The sequence below is a fragment of the Pezoporus occidentalis genome, unplaced genomic scaffold (assembly GCF_034315485.1).
Source record: "Pezoporus occidentalis ecotype Australia unplaced genomic scaffold, CSIRO_AGI_Poc_V1 ctg237, whole genome shotgun sequence".
NCBI lineage: Eukaryota > Metazoa > Chordata > Aves > Psittaciformes > Psittacidae > Pezoporus > Pezoporus occidentalis.
Window position 1 is genome coordinate 333,776 of NW_026914255.1, and position 16,002 is coordinate 349,777.

Sequence of the window (16,002 nt, forward strand, 5' to 3'; positions counted from 1 at the left end):
AGGTGAGCCACAGGCACCCAGTGGTCCCACAAGGTCATGACAGTGACCTGCCTCGCTCCCCAAGGAACCTTACAGAAGATTAAATTAAAAGCTGCTCTCCTATAGATAAATCACAGAACCATAACATTGACTGAGGATAAAAGGGACATTTAGTGCTACACACTGATTAAAAGCAAAGCCAAGTAGATTGCTCAGTCAAGTTTTGAACGTTTCCAAGGATGCAGATCTCAGTCTTTCTGGCAACCTCTCCCAGTGCTTGACCACCTTCAGTTTTTTCCTTAACCTTTCTTTCTCCCTGATTGCAATTTTCCATCTCAGCTTGAGCTTGGTGCCTCCCACCATGTACTTCCAAAAGGATTCTGGATGACCAAAAATACTCCAAGTCTGCCTGGTCTCTCAAGGCAAGAACCTGCAAACAAGGCAGATACTGCCACTGTCACCACGACTATGCTGACAGTGATAGGCAAACTTTTGTCATGGTCTTTCTCCATTTCCCTCTCATCATTAGTCACTATAATTGCTTTCTATCATATGGTAACTCTTCCTTTTCTTTCTATGAAACAGCTTGGATATTTTTATTTCCCTCACATAACTACCTGCAGTTTCTCTACAAATACCAGCACACTGGAAAACTCCACTCCTCTTTTTTTCTTCTCAGCTATTTATAAAGCAGGTCCACTCCTGGGCACACTCTATCACACCAATTGCCAACACAATGCTACCAGGTTCCACCAGACTTTTTATAATTACATTGCCCTAACACTTCCCACGAGCACTCAAAGGTATTTCATAAAGAAACTCTCAACTATTTGTGACATCCTATTGGTAGCAAGCTCTTCTCTTGGCTCAGCAGGCCATTAGAATCCCAACTCCATCAATGCTTGGAACTAGTCTTTTAAAACTGTTTTAATCTCTTTCTAATCCTTAATTCTACCAGCTAGCTCACACACATTTGCTTATTTGCCGAACAAACAGGTGTGAGATGATTTAATGGTTCATTTGCACAGCAGAAGGACAAGCAAATATTATCCTGACTTTTCTCCCTTGTGAAAGAGTATTTTCCTTAAAACTCCAGAAAAATCACCATTACTACTAGAAAACTCAGCACAAAGAACCAACACAATTAAAATCTATTCAGCAGTATATTCCACATCTAACCTCGGTGTATTCTAAAGCATCAACTCTAACTTAAGAAAGTATCATAAATAAGCAGCATAAAAGATATTTTGCTTTAAAACCATTGTCTATCAGCAACAGAGTTTTATTTGTATAAACATTTACTGCTCATGTAAAAGAGTGTAAAGTTCTTTATGTAATTATTTTAACTTTCCAGAGTCTTATTTTTAAGCAAACCTAAACTATATATCACCACCTTTAACAATAAAGAATACTTTGCAAAAATACAATAGTTTAAAAAAAAAAAAAAATACTGGGGACTACAGTCTAGTTTTTCTATGGTACAAGTACATAAGAAGCATGAGATCTCAGGTGTAATGTTATTTGTACCAATTCTTTGTCCTTTCTTTTTTATTCAGAAACCAAATAAAGTGACTGCTTAACATCTAGATATATATCTTCCTGTGCTATTAACACTGGAGTAGAGATTTTGCACTGATGGAAAGGGTAAGTCATTCTTTGTGCCTCCTATGAGCTTCTTTGTTTTGCCCAGTATTAACACTTAGGGGTATAAAAAGTTATCCAAACACGTGAAAAATAATAACATGCAATAAATGCTTCGATTAAAAGCTATCCTTGATGATCAATTCAAGTCTGTTGGTCCAGCAAAGCTTATTACTTTAATCAGAAACACATTTTAACTCCCCTGCCTTTTCCAAAGGCCGAAGACACACTTGGTCTTTGCCCACTGGGAGCAGAGAGGCAGCATGCCACCCTCATATACACCCTCAGCAGTAGCTCCAAATCAGAAGCTGCCCCACTTTAAAGCTGCTGCACATGGGACTCTGGCTACTACTATTTTTTGCATTTGCAGATGATATATTTACCTGGAGCCTGATGGACATGGGAGCACTGCATCCCAGCGTACCAGACCTGCAACCTCTCAGAGCTGCTTTAGAAATGCACTTTAAATGATCATAGCCTCCTGCTTGCTCAGGCCATTTCAATGACCCTGTTGATGATGCTTTGAATCAGTATGACTACCAATAGCCTTATAATAAATAAATAAACAAATAAATAAAAAGGTGCAGAGTTGACACAAATAAACCCTAAAAGTAGAATACAGGTATGATATTATTGCTATTTCCATTTTACTAAATTATTCTGTCATCTTCTGAGTGATTGTTTTTCAATCATGATTGAAATGACACTGATTAACTATTCAAAACAAATTAGGTAGAATTTGTTTTGTCATTTTAATATTTTAATGAGTCAGAGCTGTTTGGCTTCTCTTACAGAAAGGATGTGAATATTTTCAAGTTCCAAACTCAGGTCATGAGAACACTGAAATGCCAAAGACATCAGCAGATCCATGGGGGACAAAACACTGATAACAGTAACGGTGATTTTTTCTCCCTTAACCAATATAACTCTAGCCTAACAACTCTACCCTAAAGATTCTGCAATGCTAAAGATGAAAAACAATGCACTGCAATGGTTTTATTAAATTTGGCTTGCGTAAGATTTAATCTTAAAATTACCCTCAGCTACTGGCAATATATGATAAGGCAAATAGAATTGTGGGACCTGCTTTTACCTGTATTTAAAATAAACCTATGATAAATACTGTTTTTTTACATACGTATTAGGTGGCTGGAAATCAGCAGACATTTCCACTTGATCATGCGGAAGTATGGCAGCTTCAGTATTATTCATCAGGAAGACAGTTTTTTCAGGTAGTTTACTGCTTTCTCACTGCAGTAAGGTATGGATGTTTGTGACAGAGGTTCTCATAAAACAGATTTTTATGTCCACGACAACATATTTACTATAGTTGATCTGGAAATACAAAAATATTCTTCTAAATGTAAAAGAACTAGACAGAGGCACCCTGAACAACAGATAACATTTTCAGCAGACACTAGTGTACCAGTATCTGAACCCCATGGAGTTTTATAAAAGCAGAACTAAGCTCTAGGACTTCTAAAAGAAGTTGTAAGTATTTATAAACATGTATATGCACACACAAATATATAAATAAAAATTGAAAGCAGTTTTGTCCAATAAACCTGAGGCAAGACAGATGATGGTACAAGCAAATGAATTATTAAAAAATGGTCGAAGTGGACATCCAACAGCTTTTTAGATGGAACCTGTACCTCCACTGTATTTTAAAGGTCAACATGCACTCCTTGCGCCCATATCCAAGCTGACTGGGAGGCATGAAGCTGCATTACATGGGCAGTAGCCATCTGAAGTTCACATGACGTTCCTCTCAGCAGGGCTTACCACACTGAGTTCAGAGTCTGATGGCAGTTTGAGATAATTTGTGCCTGACTCCCTTGGAGTTGAGGACTATTTTAATTCTATCCCTGAAGTAAGTCCTCTGCTTATTTGTAACCAAACTATAAACCTATATATGTTTATCTACATATAGAGCAGTTATTGTTATACACAATAATAGACTTCTGTGTTTGGTACATTTGAAACTACAGTCCTTTAACTCCTTACCAGGAAATTTTTATGTTACCTACTTTCTAACAGTATCAAAGCAACACTTAGAATTACAGTAGCGATTTATAGCGTACAAAGATCTAAACTTTCCACTGACCTCCTTGGGCAAGTAATAGGATCTTACTCATTTTGGTCACCTATGGAGAAAATGTACTATTCCAATCAATAGAAGTGAATGAGCCCTACAGGGCCAGTTCTCCATCACTGTAAATTGCGATGGAAACAGATACAGAGCCATTTACACAAATGAAATAGCAGATACCCAGTCATCACCCATGTACCAGCTACTCAGAAGACCAACCAGTCAGTTCTCTTGCTGAGCAACCAGAAATCGTACACATAACTAGGATGATGCCTTAAAAAGTTTTGGTTTATATTCCAAAAGAAATTTTCAGGATTTAGCAAATCCCATCATTGTGACTCCAAAGAACTGATTTCACCCTCCAGAGACCTATTTTTTCATACATGTTTCAATACCTTCTGAGATCATAAGCTGCCAGACAGCAGCCACAACAAAGAACATGAATTACAGAGAAAGACTGGTGCATTTTGAAGTAATAACATAAGGCATAAAAAAAATAACATAGTAACTGCATGAAAACTTCAGGGGAACCATGGAAAAGAGAAAGAGTTTGTATTAAACAGATTTCTATAAACTGCTACAGCTAAAAAGAACAGTCACAGGAAAAGCTTCAAGGTATCAGGTATGAATACTGACAAGAAATGGCCAAGCCACCAGGCCTATATTAGTTCATTAAAACACCCAGGTATAAACAATAGTACATAAAAATGCAGAAAGAGCATCAGAAATTTGCAACATCATTGTGCATTACTGACCCATGTGTCAAGTTTTGAGTTTTGTATTCATCAAACATCGCCAAGCAAAGACCAGACAGCAAGTTGGTTCACTTGGACAGTTCTCCACCAACAGAAAGTCCCTTTCAAAGGGCTGACACAGAGCACTCCAGTAGTAGATGAGCTATTGTTTTGACATCACATATATTTGAAAGATATCTAGACAGAAGAAATGCTAGTGAGAGAGAAAAAAGCTTTATCCAACAGCCCAAATACCACTAATTTCTTTTAACCAAACCACTGCATTTTCTAAAGGAATTTTAAGAGTTTGCATGCCATTCTTCCACATGAGCTGAGCCTGCTTCCCACCAGCTCATAATTGAGGCTTATTTTCCTGGTAAGAAGCAGCAGGTTACAACTGTGTAACGACACCCACACTGAACAGCTATGCGGTGGGCCTGAGGAAGTGCACGTACTGTGCATTGTGCAAAGCTGTGCCATCAGATGCCCAGAACTGCACGTAGATACACATTCCTCCATTTTTTGCACCATTTCTCTGAAACTTCATAAAGCTTTAAATGACTAACGCTGTGTGAACCAGGACAGTGGCTGAGGATGAACACGTAAGGATTACCAGCAGGGACAAACATTCAGAGAAAGTGTTTCTCTCTGACCTCTGTTGGAAAGCACGGCAAAAAACTATGAGTGAATACTGTGCCACCCCTGAGTGAGACAGCAGCCAAAAGCTCTAAGGACCTACCTCTCCTGAAACCTAAACAGAGCCAGGTTCCGGGTTCGAAGATAGACTGTGTGAAATCATCTTGAAACCATAAGTTCATCATTGGACCAGGACCAGCACTTTCCTGTTTACTATGAAAGTCTACTGCAGTGTCTACAGTCATCTATCTGTCTAGATGGAGCATGGTGGCAGAACTCTTTTAAGAGAAGCAAAGCTTAACAAAAAGTATAAGTTTTGCACAGAAGCAATTCCACACAGTACAAGCAGAGGCGGTTTTCAGGTTCTTCTCAGTTTAGGTGGAAGCAGTGATTATAGAAAGCTTGGAGTACAGATGAAGACAGACTGAAACCTTTACAGCAAAATAGGAAGATATATACAAGTCAGAACAGCTCCAAAATATTCCTGGATTTTAGGTTTACTCATTACTGCTTCCCCTAGTCTTATTCTAGGATGGAACAAGCCAAGAGCATATTAAAAGGCTGCATTCTCCTCAGAATATCTAAAGTCATATTCTACTTTGTATTAACAAAGGTTTTAATCTTTTCAGGTCTAAAAGCCTGTTTACAGTGAAAGTGACCAATCCTCCAACATGATGCAACATTTGATTTTCCAATGGAAGCTGGCACTTTGGTGCCTCAGAATTATTAGTCAGAACTAACCCATCACCCTGTATTGCAAGTTAATGTTATGTTAACCTCCTTTTAAAAAAAAAAATCCCACTCAAACATCAATTAAAGTCTTGATGTCAGCATCTATCCTGTTTATTTCACAGGGAAGAATTTCACTCTGCTGTGTGTGGAGTCAACACCAAGAACTCTCCCTTTTTAACTCAGCAAAAACTTTGAGAGTTAACACTGCTCACTGCCCTCAGCAAAAGGCTTTAAAGGTTTCTCATAGCAAATCCACGACCAACACTAGCTTTTATCCCACTGATGAGCAGGGTTGAGTTAAGCTGATTTTCAGAGTAAGAGCATTTAAAAGCCTACACCATACATCCATTTGAATTTTAAGTTAACAACAATATTTCCCAAACAAATTTTGGCCACTAATGTTTTAACCAGCAAATAAAAGAGTCAGGAATGTTGAGAATAGAGAGCTGCCTTTTTTTTTTTTTCTCTCTCTTTTTTTTTTTTCCCAAGAGGAAAAAAAATTAAAAAAGCAAAAGTAAAATGCTATTGAAGGAGAATCAATTATGAATTGCAAGACAGAACACAGTCCAAAAGTTGCATCAGAGTATCCTCAGTCCTGCCAAATGCATCTTTACTGAAATTGTTCAGCAGAAGGGAGGTGATGTATCATGCAATTATTTGAAGTGCACCAAAAATTGCTATGATAGTTCTTGGGTTTGCTACTGTAACAGTGAAGTATCACATGCATATTGCCATCTCATGGATCCTACAAATACTTGTTTAAGATTTCAAGAACACTCTTCCTAACAGAAAAATATGCAGAATCCACATCAAATAAAACTGTGGTAAGATTTATAAAGTGAAAGCAGGAACCTTATATTTGAAAGAGATAAAAAAAGAAATAAATAAAAATCTGCCTCAGATTCTCTTGTAGTTACTATTTTTACGACTTGGCTCAGACTTGCCTTAATCTCTTTATTTAGGGAGAAACTGCAAGGTTGCCAGCTCTAGCAAATGTTAAGTAGTTTGGTAAATTCTCCATCAGTACAGGTCGTGTATTCGAGGGAACAAGGATGTGGTGCGTAAGTTCTGCTCCCTCTCCTCCAAAGGGGATTTCGTAATAAGACAGTGGTGGGAGAGGGAGCGATAAACAAGGTGGCTAAAACTCCTCTTTCAGTTCCGCTGTCCATACATCTGTCCAAGCTTTGCTGTGTCGTGACTGGGGTGTTGGGAGATGCAGCTTGCCTAGCCTGATGTCACCCTACATCCGTTCTATCTGATCAGCCAAGAAAGCACATGTATCGCCGATACTACTGTATCCTAACTCTTCCATTCAAGTTCAGTAATAGCAGAGAAGCAAGTCCAAACAAGTCAGCAAAAATTCATAGGAAACCCAGAAGATGTAGATGAAAGTATGGGGTGTGTGTATATATATATTTATATGAACAGTTTCGATAGCCTATACAGAGCACTTAACCACATCGCCTAAACCTGTCAATTACCTCCAAACCCAGAGCTCTGCTTTTAAAAAACTTGGCAGCCAACAAACACAAAGGTACGTACAAACGTACGCTGCTTCCGACGCTATCCTCCAACAACTGAATACCCCTACCCAAACACCTCAGACCCCAATTAACCAAGTTGCGGCGCCTTTCCGCACTTCGCCAAGCTGTCCTCGACCCCGGAGGTGACCCTGGGACACCATCACCACCACCGCCGAGGCCCCCCCCCCTCTTCCCGCCGGCTCGCCGTTCCGGGCTTTCCCATCGCAGCCTCGCCACGACCAGCCAGCTTGGGAAGAACGCGCAAGCATGTCCCGGACCGCGGCACAGCGAGCCCGGCCGGCGGGAGCCGAGGGCACCGCATCTCCGCGGCGGGAGAGGCGCCAGCGGCTGCCAGCAGCGCCCGCCACGCACCCGCAGCGGCGGCTTTCAGTTAGCGGAGACGCGGCTGGGAAAAGGAGGGAAAGGAGGGGAGGGAAGGAATCAAAAGAAGCCATTACCAGAGTTTTGTTTCCGTTCTTGCTAAGGGGGCCTCGGAAAACTCCCTTGATGTTGCGAAAGTGCCCGTTGCTGAGATGCGCGGAGCTGATGACAATGTAGTAGCACTCCATGAGGCCGGGAATGGGGCCGGGGCCGCCCCCCGGCCGCCCGCGGGTTGCTCAGGCCGGCCTCCCTCGGCTCGGCTTGGCGGGGCGGGGAGGGCCGGGGCCGGCGGCATGTGCCGGTGTGTGTGAGAGGAGGTGTGTGCGGCCCCTCCGGCGGGGAGCGGGCTGCCGGGGGAGGAGCAGGGCGGGCGCGGCGAAGCCGTCTGAGCTGCCGCCTCTGCTGGGCACAGTGCTGTTATAGCGAGCTGCCTTGCCGGTCGGCTGCACCGAGCCAATGGCAGGGAGCCACTGGGCTGATACCGAGAGCTGTCAGAGGAGGACATCTGTCACACACCGCCTTAACCGCCATCCCACAGCCTTCGCTGCCCCCTCCGCGGCCGGGCCGCCGGCAGGGAAAGGCGGAGGGACGACCACGAGGGTGGGGGGCAGACCGGTCACCCCGACAGGCGCTGCAGCCCCTCATGGGGGGTGTGTCCGGGGTCTCTCTTCCCACGGAGGGCGCAGGAGTGCGGGTTCTCAGGGGTTTGGGGTTGCTGCGGGAGAGCCTGGGGCTACACCGCCCCCAGCCCGAAGCTCCAGCCCCTCCTCCTCCCCGAGTAGCTTCCGCGCTCCGCCACCGCACCCTATTTTATTTCATATATATTATTTCATAATTTCATACATTATTTCTTTTAACGCCTAACCCAGCGGGCGTCTTAACCTTCCGACGGTGGAGTAGCCTCCCCCCTCCCCCCCCCCCCCCCCCCCCCCCCCCCCCCCCCCCCCCGCCCTGCTCCCGGGCCCGGCTCGGCAGCAGGACACGGATCGCTGCCGCCGTCCCTGCCCGCCGCGTTCGGCTCTTTTGGCCTGTAACCGGGGGGAAACGGGTCATTCCTCACCCCGCCGAGGGCGAGCTCCATACCGCCCTTCGTTGCGCTGCCGCCGGTACAGCATCTCTGCATCCTGCCGTCGCCCAACCCCGCTGCTGTACAGCATCTCTGCATCCCGCCATCCATCCCGCCCGGCTGTCTTGAAAACCGGGAGTGTGCTGGCAAAATTTCTGGGTCACGGCGGTTTTGGGGTGAGGAGGGGAGGGGAGTCGCTAAGAAAACCTGCGGCTCCATCCCTCCAGGTGCCTGCCGCCGCTTACCCACCGACCGAGCAAGGAGCCGAGCACCGAGCGGCCATCGACCGGCTCCGGCTGTTACTCACGGCTTCCCCGGCCTCGCAGGGCTTCGGCGGCAGCGGGGAAAACGGGAACCACCGCTGTTTGCTGCAGGCTCCGGCGCTGCGCTGCGGTCCTCGCCCTCAGCCTTAATGTGAAAAGTACTCTCTCCGTTTTATGAAGCCCAGAGCAAAGTGGGGGATGAAAACCATTAGATACATCAACATAAGGCAACTGTAGTATACACCATGCCCCTTCGCCATCGTAAGTGTTCCTTTCTCTTAGCAGCATGCAAAACAGAACTTGCTGCCAGAACCAGAATTTGTCAAAGACATGTTTAATAGAGATGCTCAAGTCCCTTCCCCAATACACACCAGGAAATCTACGATTTTCAGCTTTATCACATAAGACTTGAAACACGCTTTGCTGGCTCATCTTCCAGCCTGCTTTACCTTTATTCTCGATTGCTAAAAATCAAGATTTATGGGGAGAAATTCCAGGGCCAAAAGAGCCCAGAATCATGATGTAACAGCTGAAAATGTCTCTTAGCATGTACTAATGCCACCACCCAAACACCTTGTCCTCCACAATAAAGAAACCACTTCCAAAAAAAGGGGGGGGGGGGGGGGAGGAGGGAAGGAAAACACTTCCCTAGAAGAAATTCCTGTCTTTGCAGTTTTATCCTTGAGGAAGGAAGCCCCAGTTCATGAGAAGTGCCTTCCTCTTCCTCTGATATGCATCTTCTATTGCTACTTCCCTTGGTAGACAGTGAATAGCAAATTTTGACAGCTGTCACTCATCCTTCAGCATTTTCAGCACTTCTGAAAGAATCATGGAAATGGAAGAAGTGAAAAGTTTTGACAGCTGAGACACAGGTGAGAGATGGGAATTTGCTGCATCTTGTTACAGAAAGAAAAAAAAATAGGGTGAAAAGGTGCAAACACATAGTAACACTATTTTTCAGCATTTACAGATGGACATCTGCATCTGAAAATAACCAGCAAGTTTATTACAGTGTACAAATGAAGTCAATATTATAAATATTGCACAGATTTAACACCACAGCATCCTTAAGGCCCAGTTCCCATTTCAGACTGGATCACAGATGTGATTCTCTTTCAAAAACATCAGAAATTCAGGTAGGGCGGAGTAATGAAAAGACATAATGCAAGAAACAAAACTGTGCAGCTCCTTTCTGGGAATAAATGTATTCCAACTCAGACTAGAACATCTTTTTCCACCTTATAAATACATTACTGGTATGTGAGGACCCTTCTGCCTGGGAGTGAAAATCTTCACAGGCCATCTGCTCCACACATCCACCATTTCAAAGAATTGGACCATTTTCCTCTGAAATCCATGCACTGACCACTTAATTACACATTGCTGGCATGTTTCATTACACCTGCTGCAGCAATAGGTAGGTCCTTTTATGCTGTATGGCTGCTCTCTGGACTGGCATGCTCCTGTGGGAGTCCAAGGATTTGGGAAATGCCTTGTTGTAGCAACAGAGAAATAATTCACTTCCGTAGCTCAAGTTTGAAACAAATGAGTGTGCCCAAAATGGTTTTAGGAGTTAGTATAGCTTCTGCTAATTAAAGTTGTTGTCCTCTATTAACAGAGAGAAAAAAAAAACATGACTAAAGACCACTTGATTCTGACAAAGCACTCTATAAAGGAATGACAAGTTGTACTAAATATCACCTAATAAGAAAAATATACATTTTTCTTCTCTTACTTATTTGGATTGGCATCTTTTATTACTTTTTGGCTGCTTCTCTGATTTTCTGCCATCTCCAGTTTTTCTTGTATGTCTTTCTTTAATCCTTCACTGTACTTTTCTTGCCTCATTCTGTTTCTCTATTGTGATCACACAGGCTCAAGATGCTGCTTCCTTCTCAAATCTTGTTTTGTTTTGGTTTAAATCTTACTAAACTGCTAATTCCATCAGTCCTTCACCCCATGGCTCTTACATACCACCAGCCTTACCCATTTCTGTCTCTGTCTTGTTTCCCTGTGCAAGTATCTGGGGTTTGAGCTGTGCATGCTGCGATTTATTCACATCTCTGCCATAAAATAATAAGCAGTGCTACTGATTTACTCATTCTCTTATTCTCCCTGGTACTTACTATTTAGAAAAATCTTCAAGGAGCTGTTCCTGTATAAAACTGCAGATACCAACTCAAGAAACAGTCTACGAATCTGAAAGACTTTCTGGAAAACTTGGGAACTAGAAACTAGTGAACAAATTACACTAATTCTCATACATTATACTGCTTTTCTGCCTGTGACAATACTCAGAATTCTGCATTATAATACTTAATAATATTTATAATTCAAGAAATTGTCCTGGTATAATCCAGAAAAAATATTCAAAAATATAAAAAGTGACCTTTTGGTTAACAGTCATTAAAGCATGGCACAGAGTATGTGTTACCAAGTGCATGTACCCCGAGAAATCATTTGCTCATGACTGAAATGCACTCATCAGTGACAGAAATATCTGTGCTGTAAATCACAAGAAACTCAATGCCACTCCCACAACATTTCTTATTGAATTCAATTCAGATTATCCTTAGAATATCTCCCTGTAAATAATCTGCTGTGAGACACACCTTTTTACCATTTCCTGCATTTTCAGTCTCCTTGTATTGCTCTCTCCCGCCTGCCCCCCCCCCCCCCCGACTTTTCACTTAGCCTTAGGTGTTTTTCCCTGTTTCAGATGTTTGCCATCCTTGCATTACGTGGAAGGAAAAGAGAGTATCCTGTAACATTTTAAGCTCATTATGGTATAATACACATTATAACACTATATTACAACTGCATTCATTCATCAGCTATGGGGGTGGTGCAACTAGAGGAAAGGAAACTGGGACACTCTGGTAGCCTAGTTCCGCAGCACATCCTTCACCATACATGAAGAGTATCCAAGTGGGTTCCCTATTTCAGCATATGAGCCAAGTGGAGCACTGGTACCACAAAAGCCAGGGAGAGGCAATAGTGACCTAAAGCCCCATGGCAGGCAGTCAAATTGTAGGCTGTACCCTGAAGTCCTCCAAAGTCACAGGAAGAGAACTGCAAAGACAAACTAGTATTTCTGCTTGATATCAAAAGTAGCATCAAAGATTTATAAAACACTATATTTTTTTTTTCTTTTCTTTGCTCTTTCAGCCTTCCAAAGCACACAATTTTATACCCTGGTCTTGCACAGCAGTTCCAGGATGAAGCCATCTGGCAAGAATTGCCTCCTCCCTCTTTTCAGATATCCACATAGGATCTATATCTAGCTCTGTACAAATTCTTGTAGGTGCAAGGTGCAAATGCCTTTCCATCCCTTCTCTTCCAAATTTATAATACTACCACTGTCTACTTTAGAGTACTATTGGGAAAAAACCCTTTCTGTTGTTGTTGAATCAAATACTCTGTTCTTTCTATCTTCCTTTAGTAATATCTCTGCTGCAGAATTTCCCCAGCAGCTCATGTGTGCTCCTTTTTTTTTTTTACCTTCCCTAACAAACAAAACAAAAAAAAAGAAAATGAAATTTGCAAATAACACTCTGAATATCAGCTGACATCAACAAGTAACTGATGTACAACAAGAGCATTAAATCAGAGACTTTTACAATGGCCTGAAAGCACCTGCTGATGCAGCCAAGGTGAAAAAACCCTCTGCAAAAGCAACTATTGCCTATTTCAAACACTGAAAACACAATTCACTCTATGTTAAACATTCTCTTATAAGCAAATCCTCCATCACACATGCTTGAAGAATGATTCTAAATGAAAAGCAAATGGAGCCAGCAACTGGCAAATGAATCCTGAGAACAATCTGTGATGGGATTAGAGTTTCCCAACATCCACTCAAACCAAACATCCCAGTCTTTTGACTGCATTGGTTTTCCAAACAGAACAAATGAAATCAAACTATGAAAAATCATATGACAAAAAATTGAGTCATATGATCTCAGTAAGGCAATACCTCAATTTTTCACAGTAAGGCAATACCTCAATTTTTCACAAGTTACTACTTATAGAAAATCCTCTTCAGCTTCACTGCTATAATAATCTAGCACAACAGTGCAAAGAACAATCTTTCCAGGAACAAAGTGGAAAAACTCAGTGTAAAAAAAAAAAAAACAAACCAAAAAAATAAACCACAACCACATAGCCCTCCATAAATCAAGAAGCAAATGCAGTGAGACCACATATGGGTGCAATTCCACAGAGCCACCGACCAAAACTCCCAAAATCTGGCAGACATGTTACACAGCTAGCACAGTATTGAAGCCAATGACACATTCACTCCATAAGCAATATGCAAAGAGGTTTCCAGCAGCCCTTCATTGTCTTGTATAATATATATTCTGGAAAGGGAGTTGAAGCATAAGCAGCACCCAGTTTTAGTTTTGACCAAGTAACATTTTTTCTTAATTTAAACCAGTTAATACTTGTTTTGTTAAAGAATACAACACTTCAAAGATATTTAAGGAATGAAAGGCTTTTAACCAAAATAAACGAACCATTAAGAGAAAACATGGCAAGCAAAAGAAAACTTGTGAATTAAATAGCAAAAGAAAACTTGTGAATTAAATAGGAAAAGAGTTCATTTTGACATCCAGGATAGCAGATAGGTTATGGCCATTTATCCAAAACAGATTATTTTCCTTGCAAATATTCACACAACTTTTTCCAGAATTAAAAGATCTGAAGTCTAAATAATTGATCAAAAGTCTTCACAGTCAACAGGAAGCTTCACATTCAATGGTCTTGGACTCATTTACCAAAGCAGGAGGTATTTCCATAGAAAGAAGTCCTGAACTCCATTGTCAGGAGTTGGCATTACTGCCAAGCTTTTCCACTGGGTGGTGGTAATGAGATCAAGTTAAGGAGACCTGGTAACAGGGAACTCAGAACATTCCTTCATTCTGTCTCTTTCCATATACACATAGCTATTTTTGCATGTGTGTGAACATAGATACCTACCTATGTGTGCATACACAACACTCGAAATGTAGTGCCACAGTAATGAAAGGATGAATAAAACAGTTTCTAAAATCTTTCAAGGGATGATAGAAAACACTTAAAGCATTTATTTTCAAAGGGCTAGCCTCCAAAATAATTTTTTAACACTATTTTCTTCTTTAGCATTCAGTTTGACACATAACTGTAGAAGCTAAAGAGAGCTGGTATGAAATTGATGACAGATCAGAAAGTAGCACTATGTTATTCCTGAATAAGCCAATATAAATTAGAGATCCACTGGGGAAAATAGTCCAGTGATTAATATTTTAATACATTTCATTGAGTTCAATATATGACATGCTATTATGGCTTCCTTTTTCATGAAATTCTGTAAGAGCAAGTATGTGTTACTTTGAGTGTAATAGCCGCAGAAAAGAATGGAAATGAAATTAAAAATTACACGTTTACTTTCCTAATATTACACATCAGTGGGATCCGATTTTTAGAATGGGAATGTTTGGCATCATCTGAAAATCAAAGCTCTTTACAATATTTATGGTTACAACCTCCAAGTTTAAGACACCAGTCATTAACTGGTTCACTTTCACAGGGCACTTGTTCTAACAATACCAAAACACAGGAGAATATTAAGTATGTGCTGGGGAAGGATATTTCTAACACTGCATAATACGGCATGTTGCCATGTAAAATTTAGCTCGTATCTCTTTACACCACAGCTTATATAAGGAGCAGGAAATAGTTACTTTTGATTATAATTGAAGAGTTCACTTTAGCCCTTCAGCACCAGTGAGGCTGGTCATGACTTTTGCCCCATCGACCCCGGCATTAGAGCACACAACAAGTGCTGCCAATAGCACTGCAAAGCTTCCTTTGGAAAGTGAAGCAAGGTGCAGAAGGCTGTCAGAACTTCACATCTGCACTAATTTACTGTTCTACACCCAATTTTATCTCCTGATTTTATCTGAATAGACTTTTATGGTTCATTTAAAATTCTTGCTGTATAGCTTAATATGGCTGTAGAACTCCCTGCAAGAATATGTTTAAGCTGCATAATCATCATGATAATAATTTTAAACCCTCACAATTATTATGAATTATGATCTAAATATAGGTAGATACATGCGGTACAGTAACAGGCCTGAAGAATGCATTATGGTCCTCCTGAGTGGTGCTTAAACCTCTCAACTTACTGTGTGAAAGGCCCCATGTACGCATTTGAAAAATCTTTTTTTCCCCTAATAGCTAATGACTTACCAATCTGCCTGGTGTAGAGAAGGAATGTACTTACAAATAGGCATATTAAAACTACTAGCAAAATAATTTAATCCAACTTTCAAAATATTCATAACTTACGTGCTTAAAGACAGCCATATTAAAATATCCATGAGCACACTATAGATCACTATCCTGAAAAAATTTCGTTAGAAGAAACAAAGTCAGTATTGTTCTAAAAATAGAAAGGATTTCCAAAGCCCAGTTTATCTGTTTTGGCATTTAGACAATTAAAAAATGTCTACATAATTAATTTAATTAAGTAAAAACTTACTAATTAGCTCAAGCTACATAAATAATGCTACGTTTTATCCAAATGCACATTTTCTTGGGTATCTGTAAAACCTGTGTAATCAGAATACAAGGCAAAATTCTATTAATCACAACATCAAGACAACTGCTGCAATAGGTAAGCTGAAAATCTGTGCCCAAGCAGCAACATGAGCAGTTGTTTTTCCATCCAAGTTTTTAGTTGCTTTGGAGTTACGTTGCTCCTGTTCTGCTGAACTCTGAATTAAGAGTCCTTCTTTTCTCCAAGATGGGAGGATGAAGGATTGTTACTTTTAATGACTACACATTAATTAAAATAATATGCATTCTGACCTCATTTCTTTGAGTGAGAAAAGATAATTCCAAGATCTTTCTGCTCTACATCTAGGTTCACTTGGCCCCTCAGACCAACAGTTCCTGGTGTGAAGTACAT

General features: G+C 41.2%; 1 protein-coding gene across 4 annotated transcripts in view; it reads right to left on the minus strand.

The window, feature by feature from the left end:
• Window positions 1–16,002, minus strand: part of ZNF804A (zinc finger protein 804A) — a 214,521-nt gene that overhangs the window by 145,582 nt on the left and 52,937 nt on the right. For 2 of the 4 annotated variants that reach the window (XM_062621987.1, XM_062621984.1), the window contains exon 1: window positions 7,796–8,317. The exons of 1 other annotated variant lie outside the window; for it this stretch is intronic. In XM_062621987.1, coding sequence (XP_062477971.1) covers window positions 7,796–7,906 — 111 coding nt within the window. In that variant the 5' untranslated portion in view covers window positions 7,907–8,317. Of the gene's footprint in view, window positions 1–7,795; window positions 8,318–16,002 lie in introns of those variants that run through there. One more of the 4 variants, XM_062621985.1, reaches the window with a different exon arrangement.